At 40.0% G+C, this 14485-nt stretch overlaps 1 protein-coding gene and 1 non-coding gene across 2 annotated transcripts in view; both read left to right on the top strand.

Moving 5' to 3' along the window:
* The first annotated feature begins 910 nt into the window (after window positions 1-910).
* Window positions 911-14485, top strand: part of Upf3b (UPF3B, regulator of nonsense mediated mRNA decay) — a 21748-nt gene continuing 8173 nt past the window's right edge. The window contains exons 1-9 of the mRNA XM_023706037.1: window positions 911-1142; window positions 2334-2440; window positions 2601-2707; window positions 6496-6594; window positions 8864-8974; window positions 10481-10524; window positions 11081-11263; window positions 13825-13982; window positions 14312-14485. Coding sequence (XP_023561805.1) covers window positions 987-1142; window positions 2334-2440; window positions 2601-2707; window positions 6496-6594; window positions 8864-8974; window positions 10481-10524; window positions 11081-11263; window positions 13825-13982; window positions 14312-14485 — 1139 coding nt within the window. The 5' untranslated portion in view covers window positions 911-986. The remainder of the gene's footprint in view (window positions 1143-2333; window positions 2441-2600; window positions 2708-6495; window positions 6595-8863; window positions 8975-10480; window positions 10525-11080; window positions 11264-13824; window positions 13983-14311) is intronic.
* On the top strand, window positions 7784-7888 carry LOC111813902. The gene has a single exon (XR_002819027.1). It is a non-coding gene; the product is annotated as a U6 spliceosomal RNA (small nuclear RNA).

Here is a 14485-nt window from a genome sequence, read left to right as displayed (position 1 = left end):
TCATGTAGGACACCAGTGCCAAATAAAATTCCTTTTACCAAAACAAGGGTGATGAAATCTCACACATTTTAATGATATTACTCCTTTAAATTAGTATCATGTGTCTTTATTAATGTGATTCATAACCAACACATGGAAAAGAATCTCTAAAGTACCTAAAGTACATTTTGGATTCAGTAATAGAATATACAGCTCAGCAAAGCCTGTAATTCCAGCTAATTGGTAAAATGAGCCAGGAAGGTAGTAAGTTGGAGGCCAGCTTGGTTAATATAGTGAGATCTCCGTCTTACAAAATGAAAAAAATAATGTGTTTTCCTAGCCAGGTGTAGTGGTGCACGTCCCTTAATCCCAGCACTTGGGAGGCTGAGGCAGGGGATGTCTGCCAGTTGTAGGCCAGCCTGGGCTGCATAGTGAGTTCAAGGCCAGCCTGAACTGCATGGTGAAAACAAAATAAAAATACCTGTTTTCCCCTCATAAGCACAATTTAGATAATGAGTTTATTTGAGGAAAACTAAGATAATTAACCTTATTTCTTGATCTGGAGGGAAAACAAACAAACAAACAAACAACCGTAATTTATAAAATAGGACCTATAGATGGCTAAGACTCTAGTACTCTGGACCAGAAGGGGGCAGCCGCTTTGCATGCCAGGATTTGTAGTCCTCGAAAGAGCCTCTTTAAAATGGCGGAGTTGCTAATAACTCGTAAAGGGGTGGGCCGCGAGGGAGTAAGGTCCGCGAGGGTATTGGGCGGTTCGGGGACTCGGCAGGCGGGAAGTAAAGAGGAAGCGTTGAAGCCCTCCCCGAAAGAGAAGCCGCGCGCCACGGAGTCTCGCGAGATCTCGGGGGCCCAATGGAACGCAGGCCCCGGCTTATCACTAGGGGCATTTGTTGGGGGTGGAGTTCCGACGGGAGCTGCCCGGGAGTCATAGGTGCCCAGCGTAGCAGGGTTGAGACTGAACAGCTGAGAGGGACGTACCCGTAGCCATGAAGGAAGAGAAGGAGCACAGGCCTAAGGAGAAGCGAGTAACCTTGTTAACGCCCCCGGGCGCCTCTGCCAGTAGCTGTGGGACTTCGGGGGACAGCGCGAAAGGGGAAGATAAGCAGGACCGCAACAAGGAGAAGAAAGAGGCGCTGAGCAAGGTGCCCGGCCGGCGGTTGGCCCGGGAGAGGGTGGGACGGGGCCGCCGCTGGTGGAGGATAGCTGGAAATGGGGCTGCGCTCTTCCTGTCCCGAGTTCCCCTTATGACTTCGCCTGAATGAAAATCACCTCATCTTGCCTCGTACTTTGGTGTAAAACGGGGAAACCCCCAAGCCCCCGCCTTCTCGGGAGCGAGGCAGAGGGAGCGGTTGGGTGGAGGTCCACAGACGGGAGCGGTCCGCTTCGAGCTGTGAAGATGGTAATAGGAGGGGGGACGTCGGAAGAGGAATAAAGAATTACGTCTAATGGGGACAGTTAGTGCGCAATGAAGGGCACACCACGGGCGGGAGCAGTTGGTGGTAGTGCTGTAGTACTAATGGAGGCGTGGAGGGGTCTGGCAAGGCAGGTGAACAGCAAGCCTATTTTGAGAGCGTCGGGTGGATTTGTGTGAGCAGGCGCGCGCGTGTGTATGTAGTTTTGAAGTCTTTAAACTGAATAGGCAAAGATTTGGTTTTAGGTTTGTTCAATGTGGGTGAGATATGCTACAAAATTAAGATTTTTAATGGCCGGGCGTGGTGGTGCACACTTGTAATCCCAGCACTTAAGACATTCGGACGGCTGAGGCAAGAGAATCGTTGCCAGTTGGAGACCAACTTGGGCTAGAAAGCGAGTTTAACGCCAACCTGAGTTGCACAGCCAGACCCTGTCTCAAAAAGACCAAAAGAGGGGCTGGTGAGATGGCTCAGTGGTCTAAGGCACCTACTTAGAACAAGTTTAGCAAAGCACAGGGACCGCGGTTCAATCCCCCAGCACTACATGCCAGCCAGCCCCGCCCCCTGGTGGGCTGAGCTGGACACACACACACACACACACACACACACACACACAAATAAATAAATAAATAAAAAAGAACAAACAAAAAAAAATGGCACCCACGAAAAACCAGGGTTAGCCTGCTAGTTTGCCGCTAGATGTGTTTAAAATTGGGGAGTAGAAAAAAAAATGAGTAGACAGTGTTTCATAAACCGGGTGGTCAGCATGTCAAGAGCAGACCCTGAGATTTCCTTGTTCCAGGCAGTTGCCATTTCCAAGAGTTTTAAACACCACGCCAAAGCCAGTCTTCAGAAACTGATTGCTTGATGGGACAGAGAATTGCTTTGTACTAATTTTATTTTCCTTATTTATTTCATAAGGTGGTAATTCGAAGATTACCTCCTACTCTGACCAAGGAGCAGCTTCAGGAACATCTTCAACCTATGCCTGAGCATGATTATTTTGAGTTTTTTTCTAATGACACTAGGTAAAAAGAAAAGAAAAAGGGGGCGGGGTAAATGAAGCAACTATCTTTTTATCTTGCATATGTTTTCCATTTGATTTTTTGAGACTATCTTTAATATATGAATACTTGTAGCTCAGCCAGACACCTGTGAATGTTTACATAATTGCTTTCCTCTCTGCAGTCTGTATCCTCATATGTATGCCAGAGCATATATCAACTTTAAAAACCAGGAGGACATTATTTTGTTCAGGGATCGATTTGATGGTTATGTATTCCTTGACAATAAAGGTGAGTCTTTGTAATTGAACTAAATGGGGAGTTTGTCATTTTTAAGACAATATGTTCATCACAATGTTTTCTCCATGCTTTTCTAAAATCCTTAAAGAGTTTTACACATTTGATAAGCTTATTGCAGTTTTATACATTGATATATGCCTTTTCATAGCTGTGGAATAATCTGTTGAACCGAATGAAATTTTAGGGCTGGGAAGATAGCTCAGTGGCATAAGCACCTGCCTGAATGAAATTGCCACTGCTCTTGTATGACCATTTTTTGGCTGGAGATTAGATCTGCTCTGAAATGGAACCGTTCCCATTTCAGCAGCAATACTGATAAATGACGCTTTAAACTTGTATGACAAGTTTTAAATATTTACTTTTTATCCTGAGTCAAAAGCCACCATTTATTTGATTCTTATCCATTAAGCCAACCAGCTAGAATACTGTATAACATTCTCATAAAGTTGTGTATAATTAAAACATCAAACTTGATCTCTAAACTATCTAAGAGGGTCCAGTCTCCAGGGAAGACAAATTTCTGCCTTAACTCAGTTTTTACCTAATATCTTCTACTTGCAACATTTAGCCAAAGAATGTCCAAGCTACTATTTGCCATTGTTTTGTAATCATAGTTAAATTACATGGAGTTTTTTATAGGCTTTTTCTCAGTGTTACTTCATTTTGGTTATAAAATTAAATCTTTGTCAGAATATGCCAGTAAAAACTGAACAATTGTCACCTATGTTTCTCCAACTTTGTGTGTGTGTAGATCGGGGTTTTTTTTTGGGGGGGAAGGGTGTGTTTCTCCAACTTTGTGTGTGTGTATTTTTTTTTTGGGGGGGGGGGTTTCTGTGTATGCTGGAGATCAAACCTTTTGCGTGCTATAATTGAGTCTACTACTGAGCTGCACCCCTATCGTGTCCAGCTTTTCTTCCCCAAACCAGCTAGTTTTCACCCCATATTTTTTTATCTTAGTAAATAACAATGGTGTTTGTTTCAGACAGGGTCTTGCTGTTTAGTTCAGGCTGGCCTTGAAGTCACTGTGTAGCCCTGACTGGCCTCGAACTTACTGCAGTCCTCCTGCCTCAGTCTCTTAAATGCAAGTTATGAATCCTGCCACTTTGTTGTTTTTTGGTCTTATTCAACTAAACCAACACCTTTATGCTTTATGGCTTCATCTGTGAAGCACTTCTTTAAAGTTAGAGGATTTTTTAAAAATTTCCATAAAATTAATCTTTTTGAAAAGGTGATTTAAGTTAATAGTTGTGAACAAAGTGCAAACTCAGCCTAGTAGGCAGGATCCTCCATAGTCCAGCTTCACTTTCTGTGTTTTCAGCTTGTCCCTCTGCTGCTTCCCCCTTTTAAAGCTGGTTTATCTAATTCATCGCTTTTGACATGTCTCAGTTATTAAGCTAATCTTATGTTCATTCATTAGGATTTCTTTTTTTTCTTTTTTGGTGGTACCAGGATTGAACTCAGGACCTTGCACTCACTAGGCAAGCACTTATTCCACTGAGCCATCTCCCCAGCCCCCATCATTAGGACTTCTAAAGCTGTGTTTGCTACATGACTTTTTGTGATGCATTTTGGTCAGTTCTACGGAGTTTATTCTGGTTTCAGTCTATAGATCAATGATCAAAGAGTACTTCATACCTTCTATGACATTTTGCTATGGCAAGAATCTGGTATTATACATTTTACTAATAAGTCATTTTAGGGGCCAGTGAGTTAGCTCAGCTGTCTAAAGTGCCTGTGTAGGCGAGCTTAGGCTCAAGGGACCACAGTTCGATTCCCAGCACCACATGCTGCGCCAGCCCCACCCTCAGGGTAGGCTGAGCTGACCCAAAAAAAAAAGAAAAAGAAAAACTAATAAGTCATTTTTTTAAATTGAGATTCAACATACTATAAAATTCACACACTTGTAAGCACTTCAGGCACATGCCTGTAATCCCAGCACTGAGGGGCTGAGCCAGGAAGATTCCTACATTTACTCACAGCCTGGGTAATTTAGCAGTTTAAGGAGATCCAATTTCAAAAGTAAGAAATTTTTTAAAGGCTGGGGTATAGCTCAGTGGGAAAGCCCTGGGTTCAATCCCCAGTAATACACACACACACACACACACACACACACACACACACACTCAGTGTTTTTTTAGGATATTCACAAAATTGTGCAACCACCACTATTCCAGAACATTTTCATTACCTCATCTCTATTAGTACTCAACATCTATTTAGTCTCTTGATTTGTCTATTCTAGGTACTTCATATAATCAGAATCATAATATGTGGCTTTCTGCAACTAGCTTTTACTTAAAAGCTTCTTATGCTTACAAAAATCTTCCATGTAGCATGTATCACTAAAAAACTAAAATTTTGCATTTTAGAAATTCTGGCAAAATACATATAACACCATCCTAAGCATTGTTAACTATACAGCTCAGTAGTGTTAGATACATCATTGTTATGCAGCCAACATTTAGAACCTCCCTCTCACTAAACTGATACTAAACCCATGAAGCAACTCCTCATCTCTTCTTCCCCCACGTGGCCTGACATCATCGTTCTACTTTTTGTCTTTATGTATGTGACTACTGTGTAGATACCCCAGATAAAATCATATAGTATCTTTTTATTACTGACTTCATTGAGCACAATACTGTCAAGTTTCCTCTGCATTGTATCATGTTTCTGAATTTCCTTTTTAAATTTTTTTTTTTGTAGTACTGAGGATTGAATTCAGGGTCTTTGCACTGAGCTACATCCCTAGCCCTTTTTATTAATCTGGAGAAAGGGTCTTGATAAATTGCCCAGGCTGGGCTAGAATTTGTGATTCTTCTGCCTTAGTTTCCCATTGTGGTGGTATTAAAGGTATGTACCACCAGGCCCAGCAGAATGTCCATTTTTTAGTGCTAATATTGTTTGTTTATACCACATTTTGTTTGTCTATTGAAGGATACTTGGGTTGCTTTCCCTTTTTGGCTATATGTCTAGAAATGAAACTTCCATATGATTACTTATTAGCCCTTTGGATTAAACTCAGGCATTAAACTCAAACATGCTGGTGTTCTAACACTGGTCTACACACCTAGCCCCTGTCTTGTGTTTTGAGGAGCTGCCATACTGTTTTTCATAACAGCTGTGCCATTTTATGTTCTACCAAAAAGTAGACAAATGATCCAGTTTGTCCACATTCTCACCCAACACTTGTCTTCTTTGTTGTTGTTGCTGTTGTATTTTTCTTTGTTTTTGTTTTTTGAGACAGATTCTTGCTATGCAGTTCAGGCTGGCCTTGAATTCACTATGTAATCCACGGTGGCCTAGAACTTGTGGTGATACTCCTGCCTCAGCCTCCCAACAGCTGGTATTACAGGCACGTGCCACCATGCTTATCACATTTTAGAAGTTGAACTTAAATGAATATTGTACTTCCCTGTCACGTTTTTATTTTTGTATTTAGAGAAAAAAAATGTGCTCTGTCTCTCAGGCTGATCTCATATTCTTGGACTCAAGCAGTCCTGCCTCAGCCTCCTGAATTGTTGGGGCTATAGGCATATACTACCACACCCAATTTGCTGCCATATCTTTATGTGATCAGTGAACTTTGGGCTCCACTGCTAGGATGTTGATTATAGTTTTCCAGTGTGATTTCTGCCACTTGGGACACCCTCTTCAAATGACTGCTGTCTAAGCAGACGTAGAAAACAATGGATTGGTTCTCTTGTATCTACCTTGAACATTTCCTTTGTTATAGCAAGTATAGTTTTGCTTTGTTCTGTTTTGTTTTTTCTAAACAGGTCAGGAATATCCTGCTATAGTAGAATTTGCACCTTTTCAAAAAGCTGCAAAAAAGAAGACTAAGAAAAGAGACACTAAAGTTGGGACTATCGATGATGATCCAGAATATAGGAAATTTTTGGAGAGTTATGCCACAGATAACGCAAAAAAGAAGACTAAGAAAAGAGACACTAAAGTTGGGACTATCGATGATGGTACAGTATAGCTCTAGCTATATAATGATGTTGCCATTGGGTTTTTAAAAAGTAATGCCTTGGGAGAGTTAATTACAACCCAGTATCTTAAAATAGGAAATATAAAGAATAAAGTTAATAAGAAATGTTGTTCCATTGGAATCTTTGTATACTTGTTAGCATGAAAATGGGTTTCCTGGAGTTTCTGGACTCTTTCACTAGTAGTATTTTATTTCTCTTCTGTTGAGCAATATAGTGTACACTACTGAGTAATAAATCACCATGGAAAAATCTGTTCTATATGTATTGTTGTATGTTAAAAAAAATTCCAAGTTTCAAAAAAAAAATTCCAAGTTTCAAATAAATAAATCACCATGGATTTGTTACATAGAAGATAGTAGGAAAAATAAGTTGTTTCAAAGTATAACAATTGCTCTTTGAAGCTTAACATTGTTACAATTGTTTGATTCTGAGTTTCCATTATCTTTATAATGAGGACGGTTTGAGCTCTGATGGGAGCCTATCCATAATTAAGTAGCTTCCAAACCAGTTGAAGTGGTCAGTCCTGTTTTCTAGGCTTTGAATATGTAGATTGCTACATACATAGTAACTATGTTGAACAGAAATACTGGAACTAGGGCCTGCCAGATAGCTCAGTGGACTAAAGCACCTACTTAGGTAGGCTCAGGGATCCATCTTTGGAATGCAGCATGTAGCATGCCAAGCCAGCCCACTTCTGAGGCATGCTGAGATATTTAGGTGAGACTGGGCATGGTGGCGCTCACCTGTAATCCCAGCACTTGGGATGCTGGAAACAGGAAAATCACTATGAGTCTGATCTGTGTAGTGAGGCCCTGTAGACCTTGTACTAAATACATTAAAAAAGAAATACTGGAACTAAAAAACTGAATTATAAATGCCATGTAAGATAAACCAGCTTCAGATTTTGAAATCTCTAATATTCTGTTGGACAACTTGCGTAACTCTTGTTATGTTGGATAAGGACTTAGCTCCAATATTTTATATTAGAGATTGATGTTTTAGAATTTTCTAGTTTGAATTTCCATCATTTGTTACTATCACATTTTATTAACCAATAAAGAATAACACAGCTATGCTCGCTTCAGCAACACATATACTAAAATTGGAACCTTACAGAGATTAGCATGGCCCCTGTGCAAAGAATAACACAGCTGTTAATGATATCACAAGTTTAGATATGGAAGAGAGATTAAGTGACATGCTCAGCAGTGTGTAGAAATAAGGAATGTGATGACTCAGATGTGTTTCCTTTTTTGGTCTCAAAGGTATAGGAGAGAACTCCAGAAATTACCATTACCGCCGGGCATGGTAGCGCACGCCTGTAATCCCAGCACTCGGGAGGCTGAGGCAGGAGGATCACTGCTAGTTTGAGGCCAGCCTGAACTGCACAGTGAGACCCTGTCTCAAAAAGACAACACTAACAAAAAAAAAATGCAACCAGAAATTACCATCGCCTCCAGAGCTAGATCTAGAACTTACTTCAGTTTATCTTTTGGAACACTTGATTTTCTTATGTTGAGTTTACTTAAAGTGAGGTATACCTGTGCAAGATATGCTTACATGTTATGCTAATGTTCTCTGAAGGTGCTATAGTTACAAGTTCCAGTTTTGATGTTAGTAAAGACGTGCCTTTTGGGCCAGCCAGATAGCTCAGCTGGTTAAAGCGCCTGCTTAGGTAGGCACAGGGACCAGGGTTTGATCCCCTTTGTGCTGTGCTGGCCCCGCCCCCAGGGCGATTGAGACTGGGCCTGGTGGTGTGCACCTGTAATCCCAGCTCTTGGGATGCTGAAAACAGGTGGATCACTATGAGTCTGATCTGTGTAGTGAAACCCTGTAGACCCTGTACTAAATAAAGAAAAAAACATTTAAACTGCCTTTTGACCATAAACTGTGTAAAATCTCTTCTGGGTCTGTTCTTTTGTGTGATGTTTCTTTTATCCTGACTCCCACGTTAACTAGATTCCCATAGAGGGTATCATTAATAGGAATTCCAAGAGCAAATGACTAAATGCTAGTGTACTTTGTGCATTTGGTTTGTTTTCTAGTTTTCCATGAAGTAAACAATTATCTTCTTTGATAAATAAGTATCCTAGATAATATTTCCTTTGTAGTTTGAAATCTTTGTGTTCTGGTTCCTTAAACAATTATATAGATCCAGAATATAGGAAATTTTTGGAGAGTTATGCCACAGATAACGAGAAAATGACATCTACTCCAGAGACACTGTTAGAAGAAATAGAAGCTAAAAATAGAGAATTAATAGGTAAGTGTGCAAAAGGAATTAGAGCAGTGGCTTTTTCATTGGAATCCTTAAATCCCTCTCTCGGTTTTGTTACTTATTGGCTGTGTGACACTAGAATGTCACTCCCTGAGATTGTTATTTCACTAGAAAATGCAGGTGATAATACCTGCTTCACAGGAAATAATTCCTGTGGAGGATCACTACAAATCTGATCTGTGTAATGAGACCCTGTTGATCCTGTACTAAAATACATAAAAATATATAAAATAAAAAAATGAAACAATGTTTTTGTACTTCTTACTGAGTGCATTGATAAAGATGGGACAAATTGTCAATGACCTTTGTGTCACACAAATGTAATACAAGTAAGTACTAAAAATTTTAAAGATAAAGCATGCTTAGACAGTGGCCTTTGAAGATCAATTATTTCCTAGTAAGTTAATATTTTAAAAATTGATGTGAAAATATCAAAAAGTCAAAAAAAATTTTTTAAATATCAAAAAGTCAAATTAGTTTCTGCAAAATTAAAAACTTAAGAAATGGTAGAGTGGAAGCTAAATAGTCTTGTCACTAGTCTGTCAGCTCTTTGACCAAGGATTTCCACCCCTAGGAATTTACCCAAAGGATGTATATGTTCAAAAAAGGTGGTTATCAGAAAAAGGTGATTATGAGGCTAATAGCATTGCTCAGAATGTTAAAAAGTGAACTTAAAATATTTTTCTAAAACTTTATATTTGTTAATGGGTGCATAAAACCCTGTAGATAGTTAGGTAGGTAGCTTCCTTAGAGTAAATTCCCAGAAGTAGAAAGATGAAATCAAAAAGAATGGATATTTGTAGTCCTTTACTCTAGTTTCTTTCCAATTAAATATAAATTTATACTCCTGTCAATAAAACAAGAGAAGGGCCAGCCAGATAGCTCAGTGGATTAAAGCACCTGCTTAGGCAAAAGCAGGGGGGTGGGGGTGGGGGTGGGGGGTTCAGGGACCCGTGGGGGGTGGGGGTGGGTTGGATCCCCATGTGCCTTGCTGACCTCACCTCTGGGGTATGCTGAGCCATGATTGAGACTGGGCATGGTGGTGCACACCTGTAACCCCAGCACTTTGGAGGCTGGAAATGGGAGGATCACTACGAGTCCAATCTGTGTAGTGAGACCCTGTGGACCCTGTACTAAATTACATAAAAATATATAGAATAAAAAAATAAAACAAGAATGTTTTTGTACTTCTTTCTAACTGAAAATTACTCTTAAATGTTTTATTTTAATCTGTTAAGTATTTTTCTTTCTCTTTTATTATATCTTTGTGATATGTAATAAATAAAATTATAGGAATTGCTACATACACATGTTGGATCTTTATCCTTAAAAATCATTTTGAAACTTGTGTTATAATGGAGTATTTTAAAGCTGCTTTTAGAACTTGCTATATAAAGAGGTGGCTTTTTTATCTTGGGTGGTGGCAGGGAATGTCAGAATACTGTGTAGGGCTTGATAAGTATTATTAATAATTTGTTTACATTTATGTAGCTAAGAAGACAACCCCGCTTTTGAGCTTCCTGAAAAACAAACAGGTAAATCTTTCAGTTTTATATTTCTTTCATTTTTTTAACTTTATTAGTTCACATTCTGTAAACATTTTAAGAGCAGTGGGACCCTGGAGGAGAAATAGTTGCTGTTCCCTATGATTATTCCATGATGGTAGGACTACTTTGTCTTACTCTGGTGCTCTCCTTCACTGTTTGTGGGACCAGGGGTTCACTGTGCAAACCTGGAGAGTCCTTCATTTGTTCCAGAGAAGCTGTTGATATTCAACCAATCTGTGGAAACATAGCAAGGCAGCAGTGGAATGCTTATTTTAGCAGATTTTTATTTTCATTTTCTCTTGTTTGTTGGGTGGGGCAAAGGTTAAGGAGTTTACAGAAAGGAAAGAGGGGGGCCGGGGAGATAGCTCAGTAGAATAAGCGCTTGCTTGGCAAGCGCAGGGTCCTGAGTTCAATCTCCAGTACCACAAAAAAAAAAAAAAAAGTAAAAGAGGGTACAATTTAGTGAGTGTTCACCATGCCTTTGGGATTGATTAGGTTTTTGGTGACAATTATTTTATTTGAAGGCTTATGTTGATATTTCTAGAGAATGAGAGAAGAGAAAAGGGAAGAAAGAAGGCGACGAGAAATAGAACGAAAAAGGCAAAGAGAAGAAGAGAGAAGAAAATGGAAAGAAGAAGAGAAACGTAAAAGAAAAGATATAGAAAAGCTGAAGAAGATAGACAGAGTTCCAGAAAGGGACAAATTAAAGGATGAACCAAAGATTAAGGTATGAATATAATTGAAACTGACTGCATGCTGTTGAAAACTGCATGTATCTTTTTATGCATGTATCCTATGTTTGTGTAAATGAAGTATGTTTTGTGTTTGGCCTTTTTGGGGAGTGTACAAATAAAAATATTCTGTTATACAGTGCTGATAGTTTAATATTTAAAAGGATTAACTACTTTACATGATGTTAACATTCTTTAGTGTAGATCTGTATTTTTTGAAAATGTTTGATGTTTGAATTACTAGTCTCTTAGTTCCTAGTAAATGAGGACTTAGGGCTGGCTGGCATGAATTTTGGGTTTATTCAGCTTTTTTCCTTCATAATTTGATACATAAAGTTGCCTCATCTGTTTGTTTTCCACTGTCTTCAGGTACACAGGTTTCTGTTACAAGCTGTGAATCAGAAAAATGTAAGGACCAAGTACATGATACAGAGAACCTAGTATCATGTCACACACAGGTCTTAGCTGATAAGTCCTTTCGGTGGTGGTGGTAGTGTTACCTGTTGAAAACCCCTTCAGGCTGATTTGGGTCTTCTTAAAAGCTGAGCTATTTAAAATTCCTCCTTTAAAAGGAAGCCAGGGGACTTCCTGATTCTCTGTTGTATACCCAGAAGCTGCAGCAACATGCAGCTAGAGCACAGCGAAGCCAATACAGCTTTTTCTCATCTTATTTGTCTCCCATAACTGGCTGCTTTGGGGAGGAGTAAAGATAAACATCCTGCATTATGTGCTTTTACCACTCACATGACTCCCACATTATCTCCTTAAATCTAGCGGGGAATCTGAACAGCAGATTCTGATTAGTGCATTGCATGTAGGGAAAGGAAACCTGCAGAAACATCTCAACCATGCTGTGCCCCTTCTGAGGGCATGGCTTGGGCAGCCCTTGGTCCAGTGAACCTTCTGAGGAAGTACTAATACCTAGTACTTCAGAAAGTCAAAGAACATCTCACGAAGATGGTGGCAGGTCACCTTCTTTTACCTCCTGAAAACACACCAGTTTATACGTCTAAGGCTCCCTATGTGTCTATGGGACTCTTTATTGGTGATAAGGAGTTTAGAGAAGCGTTTCTCATCTTAACTCCTTCCTGCAATCCATCATGCTGCAGTGATTTGGCTTGCTGTTCCCTAATGATCACAAGGCAGAAGGTAGAGCCAGCCATGTCAGACACATTCATTAATGTGCTTATTAGAGTAATGAACATCTTGGTTTCTAATACAGATGTTCGTTAGAGAAGTAAGAACACTTCCAATGAAACCTGCACCTGGTCTGTCACTTGACACTGGTGCCTTCCTCATATCCATATAGGACCGCCCCCCTCCATTTGCAGTGGCTGTCTGTGTGCTCAGGTACTTCATGCTTAAGTCTTGTGCTTTGCCTTTTGCTTGCTGACTGGTATGATGCCTTCACCCTGAGATCAACCTTGATGGTGCTTTCATTCAGAGATTCTTCTGTTTTGCATAAGAATCTCTGAATATGCAGCACTAAGTGGGGGACATTCTAAAGAGATAACAATGATGTGAGGAAGAATGGAGCATTCTTACTCAGTAGAGATGGAATTTCAGTATTGTGTTGTAAAAAGGCATCTGAATTTTTTTTTTTTTTTTGGTGGAACCGGGGATTGAACTCAGGCCCTTGCGCTTGCCAGGGAAGCGCTTATTCCACTGAGCCATCTCCCCGGCTCCGCATCTGAATTTTAAAATCAAATGCCAAGTAATTCTTGTTGTAGACCTTTATTGATAGCACAATGGTACTGTTATGTGCAAGCCTATAATCTCAGCACTTTGGCAGGCTAAGGTAGAAGGATCAGAAATTCAAGTCCCAACTAAACAATTTAGTGAGACCCTATCTCAGAAAATAAAAGGGACTTGGAATTAGCTCAGTGGTACAAAGCCCCTGGGTTCTATCCCCAGTACCACACACACACACACACACACACACACACACACACACACATACTCACACACGATTTTCAAGTTCTTGCACTGGATCATTGTTTTGGTAAATAAGGTGTTTGTTGTCACAGTACATAAACATAAAAATAGTCTAACAGGGGCCGGGGAGATGGCTCAGTAGAATAAGCACTTGCCTGGCAAGCGCAAGGGCCCGAGTTCAATCCCCGGTTCCACCAAAAAAAAAAAAAAAGTCTAACAACAAAGAAACAGTCCAGTAGTAGTGATTTGCTTAGTAGTTTTAATTTCTAGGCTATTTTCCCATCAAGTTATACTGACATGCTGTTTTGCTATGGAAGTCTACTTGAAAGTATATAATAGCTTGCTTAAAGGTTGACCATTCAAAGCCAGAGGGGTCTGTCCCAATTCCATTGCCACAAAGTGATTAAACCACTTCATTTGGGTGGATGACACTTTCACATTAATAAGAACCTTTTAGTAAATCACTATTCTCATGCACGAAGTTATTCACTTGGAATTTTAAGGATACCTACAGAGATGGAGGGCTGTATGTAGTCTGTTATAAAGATTTAGTGTATTGGTTTCTTTAATAGAATCAGAAAACAATGTTCCATTTTTCAAAATAAACCTGTTCTCTTTAAAGTTGCTCAAGAAACCAGAAAAAGATGAGAAAGAATTGGATAAAAGAGAAAAAGCCAAGAAACTGGACAAAGAGAATCTGAATGATGAAAGAGCCAGTGCGCAGAGCTGCACCCTGCCCAAGCGTTCTGACAGCGAGCCTAAAGATGAGAGGCTGAAGAGGTCAGTCAGTAGGCAGGGCTCTTGGATCTGTTTTACTGCTAGGGGCTAGAATATCCTGAACTCGGACCTGAAGGTTAACTTTTTTACCTTTCTGTTACCTGAAGGGGGAGGAGGCTTTCAAATACTCTTAGTATCTTAATCTTAATCTTGGTAAATGATTTTGTAGTTTTGTTTTCTAAAACACTACTGTTAAAAAAATCAATCAATCACTAGTGTTTTTCACTGTGCTGTAATAGCACCTCATTGCAGTGACCAGGTGAGAGTGACAGCGTTCCTGCATCATGGTTACAACGCATTCACGCCTTTAGTATCATCTGTTTCTCATGCAGATCTGAAGATGAGAGTGGCAGAGACTACAGGGAGAGGGACCGTGACTATGAAAGAGAGCAGGAGCGCATACTCAGAGAGAGAGAGAGACTGAAGCGGCAAGAAGAAGAGCGCCGCAGGCAGAAGGAGCGCTATGAGAAAGAGAAGGCTTATAAAAGAAAAGAGGAAGAAGTTAA

The sequence above is a fragment of the Octodon degus genome, unplaced genomic scaffold (assembly GCF_000260255.1).
Source record: "Octodon degus isolate 3935 unplaced genomic scaffold, OctDeg1.0 scaffold00236, whole genome shotgun sequence".
NCBI lineage: Eukaryota > Metazoa > Chordata > Mammalia > Rodentia > Octodontidae > Octodon > Octodon degus.
This window is presented reverse-complemented; position numbering and strand designations above follow the sequence as displayed.